This window comes from Phalacrocorax carbo, chromosome 6, assembly GCF_963921805.1.
Source record: "Phalacrocorax carbo chromosome 6, bPhaCar2.1, whole genome shotgun sequence".
Classification (NCBI taxonomy): domain Eukaryota; kingdom Metazoa; phylum Chordata; class Aves; order Suliformes; family Phalacrocoracidae; genus Phalacrocorax; species Phalacrocorax carbo.
Window position 1 is genome coordinate 35,087,257 of NC_087518.1, and position 27,379 is coordinate 35,114,635.

The 27,379-nt window shown below is 47.8% G+C and overlaps 2 protein-coding genes across 3 annotated transcripts; one reads left to right on the forward strand and one right to left on the reverse strand.

Annotated features, from left to right (window-relative positions):
• Positions 1–1,836: 1,836 nt before the first annotated feature.
• TADA1 (transcriptional adaptor 1) lies at positions 1,837–18,636 on the reverse strand. 2 transcript variants are annotated; one of them, XM_064454655.1, is made up of 8 exons: positions 18,476–18,636; positions 17,536–17,627; positions 16,226–16,291; positions 8,704–8,801; positions 5,516–5,725; positions 4,318–4,469; positions 3,305–3,467; positions 1,837–2,308 (listed from the first exon to the last, which is right to left on the reverse strand). In XM_064454655.1, the coding sequence occupies exons 1-8, from the start codon at positions 18,547–18,549 to the stop codon at positions 2,156–2,158; spliced, it is 1,008 nt and encodes a 335-aa protein (XP_064310725.1). In that variant the 5' UTR covers positions 18,550–18,636; the 3' UTR covers positions 1,837–2,155. The 2 variants fall into 2 exon arrangements, with proteins under 2 accessions (XP_064310725.1, XP_064310726.1); XM_064454656.1 differs by lacking the exon at positions 16,226–16,291.
• Positions 18,637–18,650: 14 nt separating this feature from the next.
• Positions 18,651–27,207, forward strand: PRDX6 (peroxiredoxin 6). The gene is made up of 5 exons (XM_064454661.1): positions 18,651–18,817; positions 20,568–20,724; positions 24,120–24,266; positions 24,865–25,011; positions 26,483–27,207. Exons 1-5 carry the CDS (start codon positions 18,726–18,728, stop codon positions 26,612–26,614), a joined length of 675 nt encoding a protein of 224 aa, XP_064310731.1. The 5' UTR covers positions 18,651–18,725; the 3' UTR covers positions 26,615–27,207.
• The last annotated feature ends 172 nt before the right edge of the window (positions 27,208–27,379 follow it).

The window sequence follows — 27,379 nt, forward strand, 5'->3', positions numbered from 1 at the left end:
CTCAGCTCTTCAGAACACGAGGCTCTGTCTGCAGAGCCTTCCCCATAGCACATGCAAACAGAAGAGAGGCACTTCTTGTGCCATACTTAGTATTTTGTTTCAGAGCTCACTCGTGATGCTGTCAGAGGCTGCATGCTTTGTTCAGCTCTGAAATCCTCAGAGCTGCCCCAAAGTTTCTAGCAAACAAACTTAATGCTTTCATTTTACACCAGAAGCATAACAATTACCTGGGAAATCCCCCTCCCACATCCCAGAGTCCGTACTTAGGGTGACTTGATTATCTCACCACATACAGTTACTCAGGTTCAATGTCGCTTTTGAAAGCTGTCATGTAAAAGCCACTGGGGTCAACTTGTAAGCTAAGGCTCACTCTGAACAGCTATTTATACTTAAATACAGAAGAAATGGCAATTGAGAGAAAGGGACCAAAATAAATCTTCCACCTCCTCTCTCCCACTCCCCTATTACCACACACTGCCATACGGTAAGAGACATGACCTACCAAGTACGACTGCGCTCATCCTGCCAGGCCCTGCTGTAGTTCTCTGCTATTGCCTTTCCCAGCTTCTTCACAATCCTAAAATGGTCTTCTCACAAGACAGCCACTGATACCTGCATGGGCACTGCCTCTTGCTATGCCTAACTCCACAGCACATCCCACAAGGGGATGCAGGAAAGCCAGGAACACAGTGACAGCTGCACAGCCCCTTGCTACAACTCTGGTCCAATATGAACAGTCATGGTGGTCAAGAAAGGCAGTTATTAAAAAAAAAAAACCCAAAACAAACCAAAAAAGAAACATCAGGGACCTGCACCCTCTTCAGTCCTGGGGGCACAGTAGAGAAGGAAACTGCATGGGAAAGATGACAGCTTTCCTAGCCAAATACTTCCCCAACAGAGGAAAGGTAGAATGGAGGGGAACCATGAGCTTCCCCTTTCATATTCCACCAGAGAAAGCTGTTTCAAGTCTGCTATCTGGAGGCACAATAAGCCCAGTTATCCTTCAGCAGGTACCTCCGCAGATGTGGTTAAAAACAGGTCATATATTAACTAAGACATTTTAATAGAATTCTCTTATTATATTAAGCCTATTGCTTTCATCATCTGAGAAGCACACAGCTGACTCAAGAAGACAGTAGAGTTCCTGAAACGCAGCCGGTAGAATTTCCTTTTTACATGATCTGCACTGCTCCCCACACGGAGAGGTGTGGCTGCACGTTTTTATGATGAAGTAATATGAGACATCTTGTTCATGCTGCAAACCCAAGGAGTCTGCAACACTAAGACAGTGAATTGGTATATGTTTCTGGGAGTTGTTGTCCCCACTCAGGGGTGGTCAAGCTGCCTGCTGGGATGGCTACATCGTTAGCTGTACTGACAGGCACAGAGGTTGCCTCTTGTCATAGGTCCAACAAGTCGTAGAACATCTGATCACAACTACTACAAGACATGGGTGAGTAAAGGACTAGGCTGATAGGAAAACATTACTCACCACCCTGATTGTATTGCATATTTTGGTAACCGGTGAGAGATTCCTATGACAGTGTGCACCTTCATGTTTTGTGATGCAAACAGATTCAAGACAGGCTAGAAAGGACCTTTCCCTTTTTGCCTTGTTTTCTCAGAGTTTCTCATCAGAAGTTCCCCTGGTAGAAGAAGAACAATGTCAGCTTACAGAATTCCTCACCTTCACTTCACGAGCGCCCACCCCTTTTCCAGTTACATGGATGGAAAAGGATCCCACCAACTGCAACAGAAGTTGGACAAGGCCCCTGGAGACTGAGCTCAGAAAGCAAACTACCTGAGAGGGGAGGGCGAGGAGGCAGATTGCCTATGTCACAAAAGAAAACACAAATACACTTTATTCAAAACCAAATCTTTCCATCCTCACATTTATTTTTCCTAAAAAACAGTCTTTGCAAACAAATCTTGTTTCTCCTTTCCAATTCAGTGGGATTGCTGCAAGCACTCCATGGCACATGACTCTGGGGAAGCAGAGAAAGCGTACTGCAACTCAGTCATATTTCCATAGGAAAAGTTGACTCATAACTTACGTCATCCTTGACATGCTGAAACAGGTTTGTAAGAAGCATCTGAATGTCAAGTGCAAGGAACAGCACTGTAGCTATCTGAGGCCTGACATGGCTGCCTAGCTCTAGCAGAGTAGAAGGCCCTCCTTTGCTGCCAGGCGCTGGCGATGGATTTTATCCTGCTGTAGCTCCTCATGGTTGGGATGCCAAAGTTTCATGACAATTCTCTCAATGTTCAGAGCATAGACAGTGTGCGCAGGAATAACTTCTTTATGCACCTGGAGATATATGTTAGAAAACAAGTTTTATGCTTTCATACACATTTCCTCATGTTGCCCGTGGAAGAACCTCCCTCTACTACTGGATTATCAGAGAGCCAGGCCTGCAGAGCAGGAATGCAGGCTGTCACAGCACATGAGGAGAGCTGCAACTTGCCGGCACTGCCACACCAGCCAGCACAAAACAACCACCCGTTATGTGATTTTTGTAAGGGGGGCAAGGTAAGGAAATAATCATTTTGCTCTTGTGATGACAAATAACAATTTGTCATCAAAATCTTTCAAACAACAATTCTATCTGACTAAGCTGATTACAGCTCTTACAGAGAATGGTCAGCCTCCACAGCCTTGAGACAAAATCCCAAGGCCTCTTCACAACAGCAGAGATCAAGGGGGAATTTCTCACAGGTAACTTTAGACATTCAAAGTAGTCTGAATGTCCCCAGAGCTGCTTGTGAGGGAGGGAACTACAGGCATGCATCTCCACAGGAAGATTCATCCAGCCTACCTTAGACACCTCCCCAGGGTTGGGGTGATCATAGCTAAGCCACTGCAGCAGCCTGCATCCCAGGACCAAGTATTCCTCCAAGTACCCAGGGTGGAACATGAGGAGTAAGAAGGGACATGCCAGGCAAGTAATTTTGCTGCATTGCTGTCAAAATCTCTGTCTAGCTCAGTTCCAATATAATCACTGCAGTCTTGCTACAGATGAAGAGTTCACCCGTCTTACACAGCTATAAGAAGAGACAGGGATTTCCTCATCAACTCTCTGACCAAGGGGAGCAGAACAGGCATTAAATCATGAGCTAACTCTATGTTAATCATTACCTAATAGTGGTAACAAGTCAAAGCTAAAGAATTGTAAATTTGAGAGGGAAAGAAGGAGGAGAAATCAGATCCCCCTCCATGCATGTAAACCAAATCTAAGACCGGATCCAAGACTAGTACTCATGATAGCGCTGCCTGTGACACGATAGTGTAACATGAACAGCTTACCTGCAATGCCTCAAAAAGGTCATACATGTTCACTGGTGGGAGGGATGCTGGTAATGTGTCTCCAGAGCACGCTAGGAGTAGAGCTGCCTGCTGTTCAGCATCATCCGGCAGCGGCTGGGGAGCTAGACTCTGACCGGCAGATGGTGTTGCGCAGGTTGGAGGGCTGTAGACAGAGCAGGCAGTAAAACCTTCCAGTCAAGAAAATAGCACCACCTTTAGAAGTCATGCAGGAGGGGCTTGGCCCCAGGGTTTGCTTTTCTGTATCAGTTGACTTAGCCTTTACATACATAAGATTATTTCAGCTGTAATTAACATCTCTTTAAAATTCCAGTTTAATAAAAATAGCACAAACCAATCCTCAACATGCTTCAAACCTGCTTTGTAACTGATCTTGATTGGGCAACTTGTTATTTACAGCCAATAGTTTCTACGCAGCATAAAAATTAAGGCACCCGCAACAATAAATTGAAAGACGCTAGCTGTTAGACAGAGTTGTTTGGAGTGGATTGCATTTGTAGTGCTTAATCAAACCTTAAAACACCCATGGCCTCCTGTCAACTGCTAGAAGCAGTCACAGACAAACACTACTGCCTTCACACACACACGCTGCCAGACATGCAGCACAAGCTGTTTAGCCTAGAGACTCTGGAAAACAAGATGACCTTGAAGCTCTGCTAACTGAAAAGGCCTGCCAGGGAACCATAAATGCATTTGGATGCAGGAAATGACAGGATGCCAGTGTCCCACAGGTCTTCACTGACATTTCATTCCTGTGGCACGACAGCAGTGCCCCCACAAAGGCAGGGCTCTTCTGCCTGGGGCAAAGTTCCTGTGTCATTCACTACAGCTTCCAAAAAGCAATAATTACTAAGGACATTCAGAGGGCCAGGGACCACCCTCATACACTGATGGACAAGCACAGACAAGGAAGAGAGACTTAATACTGTCCTAAGCTCCACTGCTAAGAAATCCCCACATTCTCCCTCCTGTTATGTGTGCCAAAAGCTGCTTACCACTCAATTAAATTGTTATAAGCAACAACACTGTTCTTCAGATACGGCTGAGGGTTAACATTGCTTCCGAAGGCATACTTGAAATGGCCATCTCTCAGACGATAGGCTTTCCGCCTGGATATCACAGATGTCAGAATATCCTTAAGATGGTTCTGCAGTGAAAATAAATCTTCTTATACATGGCAATTTTTTCACCCTACCAAGCCACAACCGTGAGAAGCACCTCACCAATTGGCACGACATAGTACTGCTATGACCACAAGGACCTAGAGACATAAGGTAACCAAGATTTGGCCAAGTTACAGTATGTTTTCACTATCTGATACAGTTGGATGCCGACAACGTGGCACTGTGTGACAGTACTGTATGCAGGAGCCTGTGAACTGTATTTTAATACCCGATGTACTGCTTCAAATGTCAAAGAGGTTTCTTAAATGCTAGGAAATTCCCAACCCCTGATCCCTTTGATAAAGAGTTAAAAGATTTCATAATTGGCACTAGATGTTACACTTGTACTGAAATATTGGCCCTAAAACTGCAGTGAAAAGCCACTTATTCCTCTTTTTCAGACTGTTCAGTTGCCTGGAAAGCACTGGAGAAGCAACTGTCTGAAAAACAGGCAGACAACTCCTTCTTAATTTGGCCTCACTCCCAGATGGGGAATTCGTGTTGGCCTCCACATCCTGACTCCAGAAAGCCATCAACACACCAACACTTCCAAGTAATGGCTGTATCATTCCTGGGATATGTCAGGTAATGCACCACTGATGGCCAAAACCAGCAACAGAAGGTACTTCGCCTGCAGGTATTACCCAATTCTGTCACTTCTCTTCCATGCCAGATACTTGCACCTGTAACAGATTACTTTTTATAGAACTGTTTAAACTGGAGCTCCCATTCTGTCCCTGCTTTTAAGTGACAGCAATAGCATTTTCCAAAACATGTACTTAAGCATGCCTGGAGTTCTTCATATGCAAGTACTTCAAAATTAACACTTGCAGGCAGAAACCCAAGAATTTACATCTATGGTGCCACAAATCTGGAAGTCCTTTGATTCTCATCTTACTCCTCCTGAGGCAAACGGGCAATTAGAGAAGCGGATTTCCTCTCCCCACTGAGGGACACTACCCCATACTGTGCACAGAGCCTTTTATCACTGGTGTAACGAGATCACCATTGCTGCCCAGCCCAGTCTCACCTCCACAGCATAAACAACTGCGGTCACTGCCTCCTCTGTGACATTGTCTAGCCCATGCTCATATGCTGTTACGATCATCCTTCCTTCTAACTGGCCACGTGTAGGAAGCATCATGGTATGAGAACACAGCTTCAAATCGTCATCCTCCTGAGGATCCTTTGCCACAAATTGCTGGGCTCCAGACAATGGATTTTGAGGTTGGAACCGGTGCTGTTATGAACACAATATTAGAGCATAAGATGAATACTCCATCAGACCCTTTGGGTCATCTAGCCAAACATCCTTTCTCCAGTCAGAAAGCAAACACCTATAAAAACATGTCACAGTAGAACCAGCAGAGTGATAGTCCTCCCCAGGATACTCTCTCAACCCCCAAGAATTTGTTACTGAAGAAATTTCTGAGCCAGTGTCAGTGTCCTTTTATTAAACAGCCCGTGAACTTGTCCAGCAGCACCTGAGCCACCGAAACTTTGGGTATCCACAAGATCCTGCAGCAAGAAATTCTACAGTGTAATAACACACCACATGAGGAGTCACTCCTCTGGTTTGCTCTGTACTTCCCACCTGCAAGATTAATTTGTTTCTCCTGTAAGTCTCAAATGTGGTCAGTCATTGTCCCTTTTACCTCTGTTCATGCTATCCAGGCCACTGATGATGTTAGGACTTTCATATCTCTCAGTCACCTCCTTCTATGCTGAAGAATTCTCCTCTATTTAGTTATTTCTTGTACAGGAGGGTGTATTTTTACTTACTAACTGTACTGTTTCCATCAAGATTAAAAACAATGATCCTAAGCTTATGTGATTCTTAAGTGATTCTTACCCTTCTTTAAAGCCTTAAAGGCAAAAACTTTGCCAAATTCCAGTTCTTAATTTCATGCTCTAGTCTTCTCGTGCACTTTCAATACTCTAAGCATAGCTGTGTTACTGAGCAGCCACCGATTCCAAGGTGGACTATGGCTATTTTTCCAGAACTGACGCAATTATTTAGAGAAGGGGGGGAAAAAGCCCCAAACACACACCACCAAACAAACAAAAACAAACAAACAAAAAAACCACACCGGAACATCACAGACAGTAATTCCTACCAGAAGGTGGCAACCCCTATTTTCCAGGACACATGGATTCCAGCACAATTCCCTTGATGTGCTGGTGTCTCAAACTCTGAGTGCTTGTGGTGGTTCCCAGGAAGTCTCAGTCCTCAGGTAAGGGGGGGGGGGGGGGGGGGGGGGGGGGGGGAGGCCAAGCAAATGGGAATGACTGATCCTTGGGCCCAGACATGTGTTTGGCCCCACCCCAACCCACAAGGGAATTACATGACCCTCGCTCAAGTACTCTTGCAACTCCTGTCCCTCAGTTCCCCAAGCCACAAATCCGGTGGCTCTGGAATAAAGATTGCCACAAGGCTCTTATGGGGCATCAAGACAAACACATACTTTAAATATAGACAATGAATATAGAGCAAAGTGGATTTCTCACATCTTAGTTTCAGGAGAGGGAGGGGGGCTGCTTTACTCAAAGGACAGTGTGGCATTTAACTCAAAGTGAAAAACCAATCCACCCACTAATGATGTGAAAGCAGGTTTCCCTCCCCGTAATTCTGAAGATTTATGCTTTCATTACAGGAAAGCTACATGCCTGTATGCCTGGAAAAAAAAAAGACCTTCAAAATGTAAGCAACTCTTAAGGGGAATGTGGTTTGGGAGAGCAGAAGCCAATTGGAATGAACCTGTGACCATTCACAGCTGTTATTCTGACCAGTGAGGGAAACATGAGGAAATACAAGGCACTTCAAGTTCACACAGCTCTGGAATACCGCTAGTAACAGACGAACCTGTTAATTGTAACATACGCTTCATACAGTACTTACTACCAAGCATTCCAGGTACAAGTGTATAAACACATACTAGAAATGTCACATACTGGGAGGGTATCAGAGTAAACCAAATTCCAAAACTTTCACTATGTCACAACTTGGCTCTCAAACTCTCCTCTACTTGCTACTGAAAAGTTACAGTGAAGTTTTAAACCAAAAAGATAACACAGACTGCCGTCAGAATTCAGGTCACAGCTGCGAACACTGCAAAATACTTCAGTAGTTTCTAAACACAATGAGCCTTCAGGTGGACTCACATCCCTTTGAAACACTAGCCTCTGAAGCACACACATATAATGCCTGATTATAGGCCCTAGAAGCATGGTGTGTACTTTGGCTGAGCCAAGCTAACTTCTCACAGTGTAAGAGCGGGAGGTTTCACTTGCCCACCTTTCTTCCCTTATCCCCAGCCATACAGCTGCCCCTTCTTCCTTTGCACTGACTTTGGCATTCATCCAACTGCAAAGAATGCCGATCCAGCTGAATAAACGAACAAGAAAAACTTGGGATTTGGGGTCTTTTTTGGTTAGTTTTCTGCCTTGTCAGAGATCTGAGCCAAATTACGATGCGCTCAGACACCTGACAAATCTGTCTCAGTAAGAGACAGACACTCTACCTTTCAACAAACTTAATTCAGTTTGAACCATCATCAAACCCTGCCACTGGATGACAGTGCCCCATTCCCATCCTCTTTCACATCAGTGCCCCTCCTCACTGGTCTGGCAGCACAGAAACAACCGTAGAACAGACATGTGACAGTACCAGATGGACATACAGAGCCTTTGCTGCAAAATTAACTGGATCTTGTGCGTTTCTCTGCCACATACCAGAAGAGAGAACCTTTGCAAAGCATCTTCATTTCTGAAAAAACTTAACCCTCCAAACACATTCCACCCAAGGAACAACTGCTAAGTCTTTGGGTTGTAGAGCTCTGCAGAGATGAATTCTGCCCGAATGCCTGAAAAAATAGGAAGTCACTTTTGCTTCAAGAACTTGGCAGATGCATGAAGTTGGTTTCTGGAATACAAGCTTTTGCAACTTTGACATTTAGATGTACTTCCACAGATTCTCTGGTGTCTAACAAAGACAGGTCACACTGCAGCCTTTCTCTCAGGAGGCTTCCACAAAAGAAGCAGCAGCTACTAACCCCCAGCTCCTACCCCAATCCAGAACTCAAAACAAATACAACATACATCACTGCATGTGAAGGACTTTTATCATCCCCAGTACTAACAAAAACTGCATGCTGTGCAGAGCTCTTTGCCCCCCACAGAATGTCACAAAACCATGACCGTTTGACTGTGGTCACTTACGTCAAACTTTTGTCGAACCGAAGAAATCTTTTTCTTTCCTTTGAGTTTTCCAGGTTTAGTTGCAGAGCCACCTGGCCACGGCAGAGATCCAGCACCTTCTACAATTTGAAAAGAAAATAAATAAAAAAAACACTCAACAGGTGTTGCTGATTTACAGCCAGGATGAAACTGTCCACACAGGAACATCCATAACATCTGGCCCCCATCTAAGCCTTAACCCAAAATCAACAGCCATGGCCCAGAGGAAGGACTTCTCAGGGGAGAATGCTTTTGGCAGCCCTTCCCTTCCTTTGTCAGCCCCCTGCCAGCTTGCATCACTCACAACCCATTACTGAAGTAGAAACTTCTGTCCATACACCACACAAAAACCCATGGCAGGAGGAGAGAGATGAGCCTTTCCTCCAAGGAAAGCCACAAGGAAGGAATAAGCCATTTGTTCCATCAGGAAGACAACAGGACAACAGGAGCTTGCCCGGAGGGGGGATCCTGGACCAGGTCAGATGCTAACCAGCAAGACCAAGCAGCCTGACTCATTACATAAGCTTTACAGTTCTCCATCAGCTTTAGCAAGCTTTGTTTCAGACCCTTCTTAAACATCAGGGCTGATCACTCTTGTTACACTGAGGGGAAAGGAGAGGGGGAATAATTGCAAAGGCCACTGAGCCCAGGAATAGGATGACACCAACATGAGCTGTGAGCTTGTGACTGACAAGAACTGGCAAGCAGCTAAAAAAGAGATTACGGTGTAGTACCCATAAATACATATGTTTAGGCCACATCACCTTGAGGAGCCTGCTCAAAAGTCCACTATATGCTGTTTGACAGCTATACCTACAATAGGCCAAACCACATCCTGAAAACAACACAGCTCTTGGCAACAACAGCCTTGCAGACTTCCCGCTGACAGGTTTACAGGATCTGTCCACAATTCCTTCAGCTACTTGGGGCTTAAGACAACGTTGCATTGGATGCGTATGCACTTGCTGACAGCAAACAAGAAGTGCAACCCAAAGACTGGATGGCCCTCTTGTGGCTAAAGAGGCAGCTTTTGCTTTGTGTCACCAGTATCCTCCTCCCTTGGTTTTGCACAGCAAGCAAGCACCCTTTTTCCTTCGGAGCAGAGTACGCCCTGTGTCTGGGTCCCTGCCCACCTCCAGGGAGCTTGGACACCTCAGCTCTGAAGTTATTTCAGTTGCCTCCGAAATGGAGGCTGGAGTTTTGCTGCCAGGTGGCACTGACAGCAGTGTGACGTCTCAGATGTTCCCTGACTGCACCAGCGCCAGCATTTGCCATTTCCTCCAGACATGGACAAGAAGTAACAACAGCAATCCCACAACTCACCACCCACAACTTGGCCAGCCTCCAGGACAATTACCGAGTACTGACAAACAACCAGTTCTGATTCTCTCCTGTTATTGCAGGCTGCCACAGCTCAACACCAGCTTCGCGCCAACGGGCATGCTTACCTCCAGCTCTCGCAACTATGTTTAACGTACCATAATCAGGGATTCATAAATGTGGTTATACTACAGTCCTCTTTATAGGGAACGAGGCTAGTTGGAAGTCCTTGGCTACGTGGAGCTTCCCACACTCATGGTTGAAGCATGGGCACAGTGTTCTCTGCCATGAAAAAAAACTTCTCAAGCATGACTTTAAGGACCAGGCTAAACCAGAGGAAGTTTACGAAAAAAGGCTACACCAGGTGAAGTTTATGAACAGTCAGCTGCTAAGGAGGGGTTAGAAACAACCTATGCAAACACGAAGATGGCATATCCTCCCAATAAAAAAAAAAAGTTTATTAAAAAGTTTAGCTACATCTTATTAGTGAGATGAAAACCAATAGTCTACAAACCCTGTTGTCAAAATCTAGTGGTGAATTATAGGATATTAAAAGATAATAAATAAGCCCACTCTGAAAATCATAAAGCTGGCGTCACTACTCATCACTACAACATTGCAACAGAGGCCTAACAAGGGCATGTGGGAAAGCACTGTGGACAGCCATCTGAAGGACCACTCTTCCTCTTCTATCAATATAATGCTGTTCACACAGGATGTTTTGCTCTGTACAGATGAGTCCTTTCTTCCTCCACAGCAGGTCAGACCCCTTCTAGGCAGGGGGGATTAGGTGTGTTAAGGGCAGACACAGAAATTACCTGGCCCATTTCAAAGCTTCCAATAAAACCACATCTCTCTAGCTTGTAATGTCACCCCACCCCAGGCCCTTCCTCCTTGTCAGAAGTCATGGTTGGGAGGAGTTGTTGACACTCTTGAGGGCAGAGAGGTCCTGCAGAGAGATCTGGACAAATTAGAGAGCTGGGCAATCACCAACCATATGAAGTTTAACAAGGGCAAGTGCCAGATTTTGCACCTGGGGCACAGCAAACCTGGATGTACATACAGACTGGGGAACAAGAGGCTGGAGAGCAGCTCTGTGGAGAGGGACCTGGGGGTTCTGGTTGATGGCAAGCTGAACATGAGCCAACAGCGTGCCCTGGCAGCCAAGAGGGCCAACCATGTCCTGGGGTGCATCAAGCCCTGCATTGCAGCCAGTCGAGGGAGATGACTGTCCCACTCTACTCTGCACTGGTGCGGCCTCACCTTGAGTACTGTGTGCAGTCTTGGGCGCCACAACACATTAAGGATATAAAGCTACTAGAGGGTGTCAAGAGAAGGGGCATAAAGTTGATGAAGGGTTTAAAGGAGAAACCATATGAAGAGCAGCTAAAGTCACTTGGTTTGTTCAGTCTGGAGAAGAGGAGACCAAGGGCAGACTTCATTGCAGCCTGCAGCTTCATCACAAGGGGAGATGGGGCAGGCGCTGATCTCTTCTCTCTGTTCACCAACGATAGGACCCAAGGAAATGGCAGGAAGATGCGCCAGGGGAGGTTTAGATTGGAAAAGGTTCTTCAGCCAGAGGGTGGTGGAGCACTGGAACAGGCTCCCCAGGAAGGCAGTCACAGTGCCAAGCCTGGCGATATTCAAGAAGCACTTGAAAACACCCTCAGAGATCTGGTGTGAATTTTGGGGTTGTCCTGTACAGGGACAGGAATTGGACTTGATGATCCTTGTGGGTCCCTTCCATCTCAGGACTTTCTATGATTCCACAAAGTCTCACACAGCTCCTTCACAGCCTCACTTAGGAAAGTGCTCTTAGCCAACCGTGTGACCAGGTGGCAGAGACCAAGAAAGTGGAACAGACCAAGACAGAAAAAGCTAACACCACTATTTCATATGACAATGTATTACAGGTAAAACTGTTATAGCAGAGTCCAAATTTTAAAAATGCCTTGTTAAAAAAAAAAAAAAACCAAATAAAAACCACGACATAGTAACTTCTGAACTAAACGCAAGTAAATTTTTAGGCTTTCACAGTAGACCCTGAAAGGTGTAACATAATCAAATCTCAGCCTGCATTTTTAACAAAAACTTAGCCAGACTTAGCTTAGAACAAGTGAAAGGTGAGATACTATCTCCTATTCCTCATTATAAAGAGACCAGTGCAGAACTTTTTTGGCTCCTTTTCCAGGTTTTCATATTACCACGCCTGACTTGCACTAGATGAAAAAAAGCAAAATTTCCATCTAGTATTCTAAGAAAACCAGTACTTGCCTTCCTGGCCACAAATGACACGGCTGGGTTGGCTCAGGCGTGAAACTGCAGAGATGTTAGCAGTTTTTATTTAATCTTGCTAGCAATAGAATTAAATGTTAACAAGCCACAGCAATGGCTGCTGATATGCCTTCAAAGATGAGCAACAGATAAGAATGTTTTTCTAAGAGCTGCCACATCTCTTAAGTGATGGCACCAGCCAGGCCAGACAGACCGCGTCAGGTTTTCCTGACGTGCTGTACCAGCACCCCACGGGAGGAAAGGACAAAGATACAAACAGAGAAAGTCACAACAGAGAAAAACAGCAAGGCACAGGAAACATGCATTTTCACACCCCTATTTATTTGGTTTTCGGGGGGTGGGGGATGTTGGGGGTTTGTTTGTTTGCTTTTTTAATCTTCTTGCAGGGACAAGGGTTTAGTCAAATATATTCTGATAACCCTCCTCTGTCAACAACTCACTCTCATTTTTCTTCCTTTTCCTCCCTTCCCAGCTCTCTGGAGAGAAGTGGAACACAAGCAACCTGAGCCCATCTCACAGCTGGCAGCCCTCCAAGCAAAGCCTCAGGGCAGCCCTGATATAATAAAATGCTTCTGCTATGCCAGCAACAGTTGTAACTTGCTGAATCATCTCTTAGTTGCCTCCAGATTACCAGTAAATTAAGTCCTTAAATCACTATGCAAGTTGTCTCAGTTTTATTGTTAACATTTAGCTAAGGAGGGAGGGAACAGTTCAAGTGAGATGTATTAACGCAAGAAACCTTGCTAACTTGCTTGCTTGCAATCCTCCAACAAACAAGATAAGCTTAGTGAGCAAGTCCATGCAAGGTTAAGAAAGGCTTTAAATTGGAGTTCCTCTTGATGCAATTTTTGGGGGAAGAAAAATCCCAGGCATAAAATTTCAGAAAAGCACTTCTGAAAATGTTGGTAAAAAGATAATACCAAAGAAAACAATTTTCTTACAATGGGAAGTGTGCCACACTGCTCAGGCTGGTATAGCCAGCCTAAAATCAACATTAACTCACCCTCCAGTATTTTGGATGGCATGTTTCTGGGAAGTTCCTCTCTCTTCAGGCATTTTCATAGCTTCCCAGCTATGTTACAGCTTGGTGCCACTCAAGTATTTGTGGGTGTCTTTACAAACATGGCTATCAGAGGGAACAGCATCACCCATTTGTCAAATGGGCAGAGAAGTCAGATTTAGGATTCCTCAGGATCCTGCTGTATCCTCTGTGTGAGCTCAGCAGGAATTAAAGAATCTGGTCATTCTTCACATCAGAACAGACACGAACCTTCCTCCTTCTCCACCAAGTCCTAAATATCCCATGCCACACAGGCTGTTGAACTGGGATTTGAATTTTGCATGACCAACAGCCTAAGCAGATGAGAGGTGATAATGGAAAGCATCAAAGTCTCACATTCACCCAATGTTCCCCTTTATAATCCCAGGTGGAACCACTACTATCAGAGCCAGATCCAAAATTTGGATCAGATGGGTTTGTTTGCATGGTTCAACACGTGTTACAATCACTCCTTAAAAATACCTTCTCCAAGGCTTCCTGTTCCAAATGCCACAATATCACATATGTTTGTAACACTGACGACACCATTTTTTTAAAATACAAACTGGCATTTTAAAGATGCTTCTTTCCCCTTTGTCTCTCTCACACGAAGGTGGAAAGTACATACATCAGTAATCCTTGCAATGGTGTGCCAAGCACATCGAGAACACTTCTTTAAAGTTACTTGTTTCCACAAATCATGAAGTAAACACCTCCTACCCAAAAAGACAGTGGTGGAGACAAAAGCCTGTTACCTTTCCATTCTTAAATGGGGGAAAAAAGAAAAGAAAAAAAAACCTAGCAGGTCTCAGACTGGCATCTAGGGGGAGAAAAAGAAATCTACACATAGCATCTCCTATTCCACTCATATTGCACTTTCCTGGGATCGTGTGTACAGTCAGCTATGCCACACATGGCAGACTGGCAAGTAACATGTGTGTAATAGCTCTACCAGTTAGCGGCCCAGAAAGAGGGTATCAGTAAAGATTAGCTTTAAAATCATTGGGAAACTCTGCAATGATCTGAGGATATCAAAACAGAGACTCTAAAAAGGATTAGCAGTATGAACTGTTAACTGCATAGCACTAAACATGTCTTTAGAACACACACACGGTTAAACTGATTTTTTTCAAGCTGGCTTACGTAGATCTGTGGACACAGAGCCAACAAAAGCCTGCCTGAAAGCACGGGAGGTGACCAGCTGATCAGCACTTGGTAAAATAAGCTGATCAGCTAGCTCTTCCATTATGTGCTGTCACCTATCTGCTGAAGCACTACAAAGAAGCGTTCTTCAAGGGCTCTTAGAGTAAGCTTCCATTGGACAAGAGGAAAAGTCCTTGCAAGGACTTAAAATTAAAAGAAGAGTCAGGCAGGAAATAGCACATGGAAGGCACCCGTGGAGCACCGCACTGCCTTGAGATGGGGCTCATACTTTTAAGACATTCCTAGACAGCCTTGAAAAAGATGGTTCTAGGGTGCTGGTAGAGTTTGCTGACAAATCTGAGCTATTCAAGCCAGGGAAGATGAAGCCTGACCAGATGGCTGCAGAAGAGCTGCATGAGACTAAGGGACTGTATAAAGAGACACATGAAATTCAATACAGTTAAGCAAAGAGTAGTGCACACAGGAATGAACACCACCAACTTCAGCCCCACAGCAATGGCCTCTAACCTGACTACTGCTACTCAGAAGCAAGACCTCTGAGCTATGATTTCTACTCCAACACTTGCATCAGCTCAGTGCTGACCTCGGAGAGCTCAGGCATTCTCTCCCTCCTAATTCAGACTCAGCTACTTCAGGTAATACTCACAGAGGAATCACTGTCCTTGTGTTTTCTTCTTATAATCCAGCTATAAGTACTCTAAGTCAAAAGCAAGGAGCAGCAAGATTTAGACATAAATCTTCTGAATTACATGAGTGCAGACCGTTAAAGCGGACAAGTCTGGGACTCAGAAGTTGTTTACTCTTGAACTTTACAAAACAAAGCAAGTTTGGAGGTGGAGGAGGTTAGCATTTAATTAGCATAGCTGGTATAGTTAAGGACCAGCTATCACACAAAAAAAAGCTGTGGGTAGCATAAATTTTGCATTTTTTCCTTCCTCAAGCTACATCAGGTACCCTAATAACGGGTATTCTCTTCTTTCAAAAAGCTCATCTCTCATGTCTCAGCCCATCAGAGCTACCACAATTTTCTCTCCCTTACTACACAGGAGTTTCATATCTTGAATTGCAGCTCAATTGTCCTTCCTGTCAGATCTCTGGATTGAGAGTTCTTTTGAAGACCAAAGAAAACATATCTGGCAACCCTGACGACAGCCATTCTAAGTGCTTACAAAGTTAAACTCTTAACTATCTGTGGGAGATTGGGTTAATCAGCCATAGCTTAGTCAAGATTCACTGTATGCATTTTCCTATCAGATACATACTTGATTTCAAGATCAGCCAGGAAAATCCAGCTCCCCAAAATGATATCCCCAGCAGAGAGAACAAAGAACATCACCAAATTCAGAAGAGAGAGGAAGTGGTAAATAAAGCAGATCAAAGACAAAGCAGCATCTCCCTTCACACTTCAGCTCACAGCACACACCCAATCCAGAAATCAAACACACCTGCACACAGAAATCCAGGTTAGCCTCTAATCAATCAAGCACATACAGCCTATTTATAAAAGCATCTCTCCTGAAATCAGCTGGATTGCTACTACTTTGCTACCCTTCTGCAAAGTAGTAGCAAAAACAACATCAATATTAAGTCTCAGAAAATTGGAGTGCTTTGTACAAAACCCGCCAAACACACACGTGGCAAAGCATCACTACCTGATTGTTTTTAACGAGGCTTCTCAGGACTTACCTGGTGCGGAAACCAAGATCTGGCATCGGGTAAGAATAGCCAGGAGGAAATCGTTGTGAGAGTGGACTGCGTATAGACAGACAGTTCATTAGCAACACATCAGTGCCCAGAGGCACCCCCTCAAAGCAATCTTAAAATGGCTTGCTATGCTGTTCCACAGTCTTGCTTTCCCCACATGCTTAGCTACACAGGCACAACTTTCAATTTAAGTTTGAGAGTTTTCTTCTACTGGACCCAGAATCTGCTACTACCACATTAGCAAAAAGGATACTACATGCGGCACGGGAACAAGTTAGATCACTTCTCAGTGTGCCACACAAACAAATCAAGCCCTACAGCACGCAACATGAAACATCTGGTGTATTCAGCCAGTCAGAGAAGGATCAGCTGTCCCTCCTGCCACACAGACTTCTGGGAACAGGGCTTTTGGCTTTGCTAGAAAAGGACCAGTAAGAGCCAGCCCCAGGAAGGTGAAGTTAAGTCAAACAGGTTCTAGATAAAAACGCAGTTTCCTTGCAGAAGGGTTACTTGAACACAGAGTGAGTAGTTGTGCATTAGAAAGAGCAAAGACAAACTTCATTGGCCAGGGTTAGAGGGTTACAGGATCCCCTTTTGGCCTTTGAGCTCGAGCACCAACAAACTCCCTACCTTTCCCCCCAGGGATCATGAACGTGGAAGCCAGGAGCCCCACAGTGGTCTCAGCAATGCCTGCCAATGTTTGGAGACCCACACAGAGGCGAGGCCGAAGGCATCTCACCCTTCAGCGCTCCAACCTGCCACCCCCAAAGCCCAGGAAGGGGATCTGCTTGCTGCAAAATCACCTAGGTGAATTCGGGGGTTCCCTCCCCCACTTCAGCCACAACACCAGTTCAGTCCCAACCAAAGGGGGAGTGCAGTATGGAAACAACTGGGTCTCTAAGGTGACACACCAAAAACAAATGGCCTTTTGGTTGCTGGGACACCATATTTTACCTTTTTACTGTATTGACACAAGGAGACCAAGTGCAGACTTCATTGCAGCCTGCAGCTTCATCACAAGGGGAGATGGGGCAGGCGCTGATCTCTTCTCTCTGTTCACCAACAATAGGACCCAAGGAAATGGACCCAAGGGACTTCCCCCTGCAGACCAGGGCACCTCCCACCTTTTAAACTGTATTGCTACCGGAGCCCTGGCCATTCCTATTTGCCTCACAGCAATTTTCCTGTTCCGGAAGCAACGCGCAGCAGGGAGGAGCTCCCCTAGGCCTGGCCTGACAGGGGCAAGGCAGCATAAGAGCCGGCAGGAAGACAAACACAAGATGGCTTTTTACCATTGTCTTGCGTGAGAAGCCTGCGTGCTTCCAGGTCAAACTCCTCCTTGCTGATCTTTTGCTTGAACCAGAGCTTCAAGTTGGCCCAGTACCTAGGGAAGAGTGGGAAAGGTGCAGACACCAAACAAAAAGTGTTGTTCCTAAACCCACTGCTTTCCACCAGCAGCTCTAAGGGGCCTGGGGACAGGCCAGTCCTGAGCCTTCCGCACAGACACCATTTTCCCAAAAAGTGGGTTCTTTCACCCAGTGCACAAAACACCATGCTACACACAGAGCAGACGTATTTTATTAATTTCATTTCTGGGCAAAGATTAGTGCTAGGTGTTAACTCCCCAAAGCCAGCACCCCGCACCAAGACACTACAAGGTATTTATACAGTTAAACGTGTCAGTCACAGCTAATATTCACACCCCCCAGCTAATAATTTGTTAGTGTCTTTCTCGTTTCACCTTAAAGGTACAGCACCCTTTAAATTTACCACACATGCTCAGAGACTGAGGGGCTTGTTTGAGTGGGGGGTTCTCTTGCCTATGGGCGTGACTTTTAATATTATAATAATGAGAATAGTTCACCTAAACGACACTTAGTTTTAGTTCTTATCAACATCTCAATTAGTCGTTCTCCTCGACTATTAATCACCCAGTTCTCAGCGTCTTCTGAGGCGGGATGTTCCCTTTTATCAGTCTCTCAACTCTCTTCAAGGATAAAGTCGTAGAACAAACGCTTCCCTACCTCTCAGTGCCCTTCTCTGGCCGCCACGCTCTGTTTTGCCAGGCTTACACGGTTCATTGTTATTACTTAGCGGAAAATCCCATTTTCTCCAGGATATCAACGCGGTACAAGCGCGCGCCCTTTCGAAGGCCGGGAGAAAATGAACGGGCCGCGCAGCCGCCGGGCCCGGCCTCCCCCGCGCAGCCCGGCCTCCCCCCGCCACACTCACTGCTTCACGTTCTCGCCCAGCGCCTCGCTCAGGCTCTTCTTGGCCGCCTCCAGCTCGCTCACGTACGTCGCCATCGCCACCGGAGAGGGGCGGCAGACCCACCCGCCTCAGCCGCAAAGCGCGGCGGCAGCCGCAAAGCGCGGCGGCCTCCCGTCACGTGATACCCTGCCGGGCCCCCGGTAGCGACAGCGGCGGCGGTAGCCTCGCGCATGTGCAGAGGCGGCGGCGGCTGGGAGCGAGAGCTGGAGCCATGCCGGGTCTGCTGCTGGGCGACGAGGCGCCCAACTTCGAGGCGGAGACCACGCAGGGCCGCATCCGCTTCCACGACTTCCTGGGAGACTCGTGAGCACTGGGGAGGGCGGGCGGCCGGGAGCGGGAGGGAGGGGAGTTCCGCGCCACCGGCTGGGCGCCCCGTGTCGCTACTTCGGGCGTGTGAGCGGCGGGAGGAGGCAGAGCTGGGCCAGACCGTGCCCTGGGCTAGCTCTCAAAATGCTGACTGCGGGTGAGCCGAGAGGAAAGAAGCGCTCTGAAAACGACAGAACCCGAGGAAGGGCAAAGCTAGGCTTGCCAGAGCGGCGCTTAGTCCAGGCCGGTCCCAGAGATCAGCTCATGTGTCACATACGTCCCTTGTGATTGAGCCCAGGCACGACAAGGTGTGTCACTGAGCAGCGGCAAAGGACTCTGGCCCTGTTTAAGCCCGACGTGGTAAGCCACATTCCTTCAGGCACTGTTCCCCTCAAAGCCTGCTGCTCCGTTTCTGGCACGGGCTGGAGGGCGCTGGCATAGACTCGCTTGGCAGGCTTGAATCACCGTTTGAGTCCGCTTCTGTCAGCATTGTGAGCTTGGGCAGATGGGGAGAAAGGAGCCCTCTGAGTGAGAAAATAAGTTGCAGGGCTTCTTAATACTTGCTGTTCCAGCCTGATCACCCACGTGGCAGGTTTCTTGGCCAGCTTCTACTCGGTTGTTTGCTGCCTTTCTATTCAAGTAGTATACTTAATATATTAAGAGACTTTGTAGCACCAGCGGCCAGGTAGCTGCCCCACAACTTCATGGTGAGCCATGGCAACCTCACAGCTCTGGCAGAGATGCGGGGTGCCTCGCTTGATCCCTCCAGCTCTGTTCCCAAATCAATAAGAACTTTACCCAGCTGTTGTGGCACACAGCTGTATTTACTGAGTGTTGGGGACCAGGTGAAGAGTGGTGCAGTAAGCCCTGTGAGTGTTGAGCTGAGAAACGGCATAAGTCCCTAGCAGGGAATTTTAAGCGTTGGGGGTAGCTTTATGTTAGCCTCTGGAAACTCCTGAGAGCTGGGAGCCGTTTTGCCATAAGCCCACCTCGCTGCTGGGCTGCGTTGCTGCCTTTGTGTGCCAGTTGCCTTACCTGCAAAGTGGGGTGACTTGTATTTGCCTGCTCTAAAAACTGCAAAACCTACCGATGGGAAGCAGTGGGCAAAAGTGAGGTGGCAGTATTGTTGTAACTGTAGCCATAATATGATGTTAACTTGTGGCCTCCCCCATTAGTTGATTGATTCTTTTTTTTTTCATGAAGTATTTTCAGCGGCTCACGGCAGCAGTTGGGTTAAGGTTTGCTCCTATCCTGTTCTTTTAAGTTGCATGGTATACGTGGGTGTTTCCTCACAGTGGTCAATGAGGTACACAGGATAGTGAATAGCCTTGTAAATCAGTAATGATCTCTGCAATAACATGGCCGGCAGGTTGACATCTGCATGCCCTCACACATGTGGTCTCTGGCGTATAGAGTGTAAACGTGGCTCCCCCAAACTTCCTCACACGGCATGGTGTCCACCTCCACATCAGAAATGGTGGGCTATTCCAGCATCCCCTGGGGTATCCTGGAGGTAGAGGGGGAGTGAGGCACAGCGAGTTTCTCAGAGTGTGATGAACGGGGCTGGTATTGTGAAGGCTTCTAGCAATAGGGAAGGAAGAGTTCCCAGGACAGGATTTTCACTTAGCAGAGAGATGAGCTGTTCTCGCACTAGCCTCCATGCAGTACAATCTGTATAGCTTTTCATCTGCAGTACAAACCGGAATGACATCTCGCCCTAATGCCATCTCCTGCTCTCATCTTTCAGATGGGGCATCCTCTTCTCCCACCCAAGGGACTTCACGCCTGTCTGCACCACAGAGCTTGGCCGGGCGGCGAAGCTGGCGCCCGAGTTCAGCAAGCGCAATGTGAAGATGATCGCCCTCTCCATTGACAGCGTCCAAGACCACCTCTCCTGGAGCAAGGTACGGGGCACGGAGAGGCACAAGGGGAGCTTGTGCTGCTGCCTTGCTCTGAAGGCCAGAGGAAAAGCCCACACAGAACAGAGCTCAGGCTTAGAACAGCATATTTGCTGAGGATAACGTTGTGAGACACTTGAATCCCAAAGCATGTAGGATACTAGCTGCTAAAATGTAGAGCAGGAACGGGAAGGTCTGCCCCATCTTATGGAGAACTCCACAAAGTCCAGGGCTCCCTATGCACTGACACTTTGAAAGAAGAGGAAAACAGTATTACTGCTTTCCCACCAACAGCTGAAGGGGTAAAACGTATGTGAGGGCAGTGCCAAAAGTTCAGAGGAAGGCAGTCTATCCACAGACCCTCAAAAAGTCCTGTGATAAAACAGGAAAGGAAGGGAGGCATCAGAGAAGTGAACAGGCAGTCTTCAAAGGGTGCAGTTTATGCCCAGGCAGGGAAAAGAAAACAGAGAAGAAGCAGGGGCATGTTAATCATAAAACCACAAATAGGGGCATGTTAAATATAAAACCATCATAAGGGAATATAAAAAAAAGATGGGAATGAAATAGCTTGCTGAAGGAACATAAAAGGAACTAATGAAAAACTTGAAATGCAACCTCAGCAATGGTGTGCTGCCAGGGAGTACGACTCCAGGGCTCATAGGTAGTAGGGGTGTAAAATAAACATTTCAGACAGATACAGCCAGAGTGCAAAAATCCCTGGGTGAATTACCTGCCTCTTTTTTTGGTCTTAAAATTGGGAATGTTCTCATGCATTTTCCAGGGGTGAGACATGCATGTAATACAGGTAGTAAAGGTGAGAAATTTCCACACACAAATGTTGTTTCATGTCTGACTGGCTTTAGAAATTACCTAATTGCTTTATTGCTTAAATTGACCTTCGTACCTGAGTCATGCGTGGCTGATGTTCCACCAAGCCTCAGAAGGGCCTGGGAAAAATAGCATACAAATCCCACACCAGTTAATGAGGTTTCTGCACTGGTCAAAATGGCTGAAACCAACAGTCAAATTAGCAGATCCCATTAAATATAACGGAACATTTGGGTTTTGCTTTTGTAAGGGAGTCTCATCTCCTGGTTGGCTGAAGCCCTTTGAAGAACTAAAGGGTATTGCTGACTTCTACAAAGTACTTGAATTTCCAATAAGTTTTTCAAAGACGTCAGCTTTATGTGATCCTTTTCCTTTGTCCTTGAACAAAGCAGAGAAGAGCTTCAGATAATGCAGAAAGCCAAAGAGCTGAACTAGAAAGGCAGGTGTTAAGGCCTGCTGTAAGTCTGAGACCAGAGCCAGAACCCCAAAGGTTCTCCTGCCCAGCCATGGCGGGGGTGGAAACTGCTTAACAGAGATACCTGTTAAGCAGAGTGCTTAAGAAGGGCTGACTGGCATGTGCTGTGCATGTCAGAGGAAGTTTCAGTGCTTTCTTTGGTGACTGATGCCTTCACCTTGGTGAGTTGGGGGTGAATAAATCACTCCCATGATGTCTGGTTTCAGCTGGGACTCTGGAAAGAAAAATGGTTCATAGGGAAGTGAGTGAGTCTTGGGTTTCTTATTGCAAAACAGGGTGGGGTTTGTGCAGAGATCCCCAGATCATGAAATAACTGCATTTTGGAACGAGTTACAGTCCACAGGATTCAGATATTGCTTCTCAGGAGCTCTCTTCATCCTCCAGTCCCCACTTTGAAGAGATGGGGGCAGTCTGTGTTACTGTCTGACCTTCATCTACAGCCTCCTGCAACTCTGTGGGGCATTCAGAAACATTTTGCCTGGGCTGGCCTCTCCAGCTCTGCTTTCATTCTCTACTCTGCTTTGGCAGGTCTGCAGGAGAACAGAACCGATTCCTTCCATCCAAGGCAGGCCTGACCACAACCCAGCAGAGATAAACAGCCCCTTTTTGCAGTGCACTGCTGACTCAGTGCTTTCTCCCTGGGGAGAAAACAAGAAAGAAGCTGGAAAGGAAATGTCTTGCCACCTGCTTGTGGCATCCTGAGCAGCCAGGGCAGGGCTACAGCCCCTTATGTCACCACCGTCAGCCTCAGAGGCCTGAGGCGTGGTGCAGGGCCCACCTGCTCTTGCTGCCTCTAGTGTGCTCTGAGCAGCAGTGGGCAGTGCCAACAGGCAGCATTTCAAACCCTGCCCTCCTCGAGTTCCCTCTGAGCAGGACCCAGCCTGTTCCCCCACCTTCAAAGCCCAGGGAAGGCAGAGAGGGTTGTACACTCAAATTATCAGCTCAGCTGATAATGCACCACAGTGGTGTGCGGGAGGCTTGTGTCAGCCCTGGAGTCAGTTTTGTCCCCTTGTAGCATAAAGAGGACGGAAGGAACAGGCAGCTCTGTTCTGGGTCAGAAATTTTGGATTAAACTTGCTTTAATGCTGGCAGCTGCTCTGCTTGTGCTGCCTTGAGCAGGCTCCTCCCAGCCCTGCTGTGGCTCAGCATGACCCATATGGGTGGTACCGCAAACTACAAGGATAACGTGAATGATTTGGTGAAGTCCAGACCAGATTCAGAAATGTTCAAAATACAGTTCCCCTGTGAAGCAGGTCAAGTTTGGACTAGCACAGGGAGCAACCTCAAACCAGGGTCACAAGGGAGAGCCTGCACAGCTGTGGAAGGGCATGGTTTTCTCTTCTGTCCCAGCCGTGGTTCAGAAAGTAGTGTGCAGTGTCCCAGTACCTGCATTCAGACTTTCACCCTATTTTCAAGAGCCTTTAGTTAAGTAAGCTAGGGAAGCTAGGGGTGATGTGCTGAATGGAGCTGGTTCCTCACACAAGACCTGTGAAGTGTTCAACACTTGGTGTTTGTCAGCTGTAGAGCTGCTGGTTTGCTCTGCTACTGGAGCACAGTCCAGTTCAGGTGTGACACCAATTCATCTGTCAGTAGTGCTAGATCACTTACTGTGAGAGGCTTGGAAGAGGGGCACCTCTGTTCTCAGGGAAAGGCGGGTAAATCTCCCTGTGTCACCAGCACAGGCAGGACTTCCCTATTTCTCCGTACCCATTGCCTGGGCAAAGCAGCTGATTCACAGGCAGTTCCACCGGTGAGTGACATGGTGTGAGTACAGACAGCCTAACAACTAATCTCTAAGAACAAGGCAGAGTCCAGCTTAGCATGCAGGTTTCTGGTTTGTTGCCTGGTTTCTGGAAGCAGAGAAACTTCTTGGAAGGCCATGAGTCCCTGGCTGTGCTGTACCAGTCTGAGACCTTGGGGCCAAGCAAGTCGCAAGCTCCTGTAGAGCAGCTGCTGAACATATTTCTGCAAAGCCCCTCTGCAGGAGCTTGCCCCACACATGTAGAGCCTGCGTGGAGGTTTCCCTGCCTGGCCTCTGTCTCCAGTAGTGGTACCCACAACAGGGAGCAGGAGCATGCTGATGGTTTTGTCTCTGCAGGACATCAATGCATACAATGGGGAACAACCTGACGAGAAACTCCCCTTCCCCATCATTGCTGATGCGAACCGGGAGCTTGCTGTCAAGCTGGGCATGCTGGACCCAGATGAGCGGGACAAGGATGGCATGCCCCTCACTGCTCGCGTGGTGAGTACCTGGCCCTGTAGCGCTGCTGCACAGCAGCCTTCTCAGCAGTAGGCATTGCCTGCTGTCCTGCCCTGTGTCCGTGGGGCTGGGCTTGAAGATGGGGGCAGTTTACCTGGATGGACATGACCATCTTCAGGAGTTAGGTTGACTTCCTTGGGCTAGATCCGTGGGTTGTGCTGCAGGAAGAGGCTGGCACAGCACTAGCCTGCTGGCAACAGCTCCATCTTGCTGTTGCTGTGAGCTCATCATGGTTGTGCTTGTCCTAACACAGGACAAAAGTGCTTGATCTGCTGGACCTTCCCTCTCCTTTCCTGTGCTTGCATTAGAAGGGCACAGGTCAAGTGGAGGAAACATCTCAAGTAGCAAAACAAGCTGGCACTGGAAACAGGAGCTCCCAGAGCAAACACTGTGTTCCCTGTACCTGGCCATCACTTGTTGCTCTAGGAGATCCCCACCTTGGCATCTCCCCTGACCCAACACCTGCAATCAAGCAGGCCACCTCCCAGGAAAGGGAGGATCACCAGGGCTGAGCAGCTCCAGCAGGGCAGTTGGACAAACATCTTCAGCCCAGCTCCTGACCCTGTCTCCCTGTGCTTAGGTGTTTGTTTTTGGACCGGATAAGAAGCTGAAACTCTCCATCCTCTATCCAGCCACCACTGGGAGAAACTTTGATGAGATCCTGAGAGTGGTGGACTCTCTGCAGTTGACAGCATACAAGAAGGTCGCTACCCCTGTGGACTGGAAGGTGAGGAAGGGAGCAAAGCTCACAGCCAGGCACTGAAAATGTGCACTGAAATGTCAACCAGCCTCCCTTGGAGGGGGATCCACGTGGTGAGGAAAGCTGTTGGGGTCCTGAGATACGAGTTAGATCCCAGCCCTGGGCACAGGGCTGCTGCAATCTGACATTAGCCATAAGAACCTCCCTTCCCTACCCTCAGTCCCTGGTGCCAGCAAATACTGGGCTTAGCCCTTCTGGCTATCAGTATTTGAGCTTTGGGCCAAGGCAGGCCCTGTGCTTGTTGTCTGTGGTAAAGAAGGGCATTACAAGGTGTCAGCATGCCCAAAGTCCACTCAAAGCCAGTGAAGCAGCAAGCACGGGGCACCCCTCCCTGGTCTGGCTCGCTGCACTCCTGCCTTTGAGCCAGGAAGGGCCAGTATGGGCACGGCTCCACTTTGTGCAGCACATACAAGCTGAGTCCTATCCTCGTGGAAAATTACTAGTTGAAGTTGCTTAATTGTGGCCATCCCTGTTCAGTAGCATTATTTAAAACTCCCCAAAACAGTTTGGGCAGCCAAGATAAAGCACAAACAAGCAGCACAGTCTGCATGCTTTAGATAACTAGTGTTTCCTCAGCTCAGCGGAGCTGCTCAGCTCCTAGACTTGTCTTGCTGCTGGCTTTGATAGCTGTTACTGGAGAAGCCTGCCTGTCTGGAGCCAGAGGACACACTCCTGCTGTTACAGGGTGTCCTGAGGAAGTCCTCCAGTGTTATGAGGCAGGACTAGGCTCCCAGACCGTTGCCCCAAACACCTGTTCCATCTGGGCAGGAAGGCCCCATAGGCACAAGCCTCAGAAGGTAAGTAATTTGGTGTATCAGTGCACTTCACTGAGCATCTCCACCCCTCAACACCAGCATCCACGTGCTGAGCGTACAGCAAACTGCACCTTCACTTCTGGGGGCAAAGCAGAGCATGGAGGCAGCTTTGCCTCTGAAGACTCCTATCTCCTGCAGCATAAGCTCCCAGTGGAGTGGGGACAGCTCACTCACCAGCCCACCTGCCAGGGAAGAACACCTTTCCCCAGGGCTTGACACACCAAGGGGGAGCCAGCACTGCCTGTCCAGGGGCGTCTGAGCAGTAGGAATAGATGAGCAGACTCAGGCAAGCTGTGCTCCCTCCCGCATCACAGAGATGCCCAAATTCCCTTCTCGTTATTCGCTGTTCTGTGGGAGTGCTGTGGGGAAGAGCTGGACTGTAGGACCTGTTGGCAGGGCTGGCAGACAACACAGCTTTCCCTTTCAACATCATCCCACACCTCCTGGTGTAGCTCCCACTCAGTCCTCACTGCTGGCTGCAGGCAGAGCTGCAGGGCACATGCCTGGGGCGCAGGGGCTGAGCGTTCACAGGGATGCAGTGTCACCTGCCAGCAGGGATGTGCCACCTGCATCTGAGCCTGCCAGCTCCTCTGCTGCTCTCATGGTTCCCACTTTCTCCGCAGCCTGGTGACAGCGTCATGGTTGTGCCCACCTTACCTGATGAGGAAGCCAAGAAGCTCTTTCCCAAAGGAGTCTTCACAAAGGACCTCCCATCGGGCAAGAAGTACCTGCGTTACACCCCACAGCCGGAATGAGTGGGCCTGCCTGTCTGCCCCGACAGGCTGCAGGTCGTTCAGCATCAGGAGCCTTCCCCAAGCCCAGCTCCTGCCTCCCTGACACCGCACGATCAGCAGCCTCATACTGTCACGCTCACTGATGGTGCATCGCAATACTAAACCAATCCTACCCATCCCTTTCATCCCCCACACCCCCTCAAAACTAAAACCTGGGTGTTTTCTTGCCTTGAATCAGCCCTGCAAGGAAGAGGTTAGCAGACCAGTGGTGGCTCCAGTGCTTGCACTGTGGAGTCTCTCCTGTTTGGCATCAGCTGAGCTTTTCCTGGAGGCACGGTGAGAAGCATAGTGTCAGCAGCCAGGCTCCAGAGTGGGCTCCTGCTGGGCTTACACGGCTCCCATCAGGGAGCGTCAGGGGCTCCAAACTGCTGTGTGCCTTTCGGAGCAACCGTCGCTAACGCATTAACACCTTTGTCTGGTCCCGTGCATAGGGAAGGAGCTGCAGAGCCAAATCTCTCACTTTTTTCTGCTTTCTCATCTCTTGCTGGAAAGTTGATTGTTTTCAGTGTTTTATGGAAGAGGGAGTAGAGCAAATAAACTGATGTTCAGTATTACCTGCAGTATCCCTTGTCTGCCTCTGCTGGCATCCCTGGCACCCTGCACCATTTACTTCGGTCCCTAGGCTGTGCTGCTGGGATGTGTGCCTGTGCTAGTGAGCGGGTGGCAGCAGCACAGATTGCCTTTGTTCTTGCTCTGTAAATAAGGCACTTTGGAAATGCAGGTTGG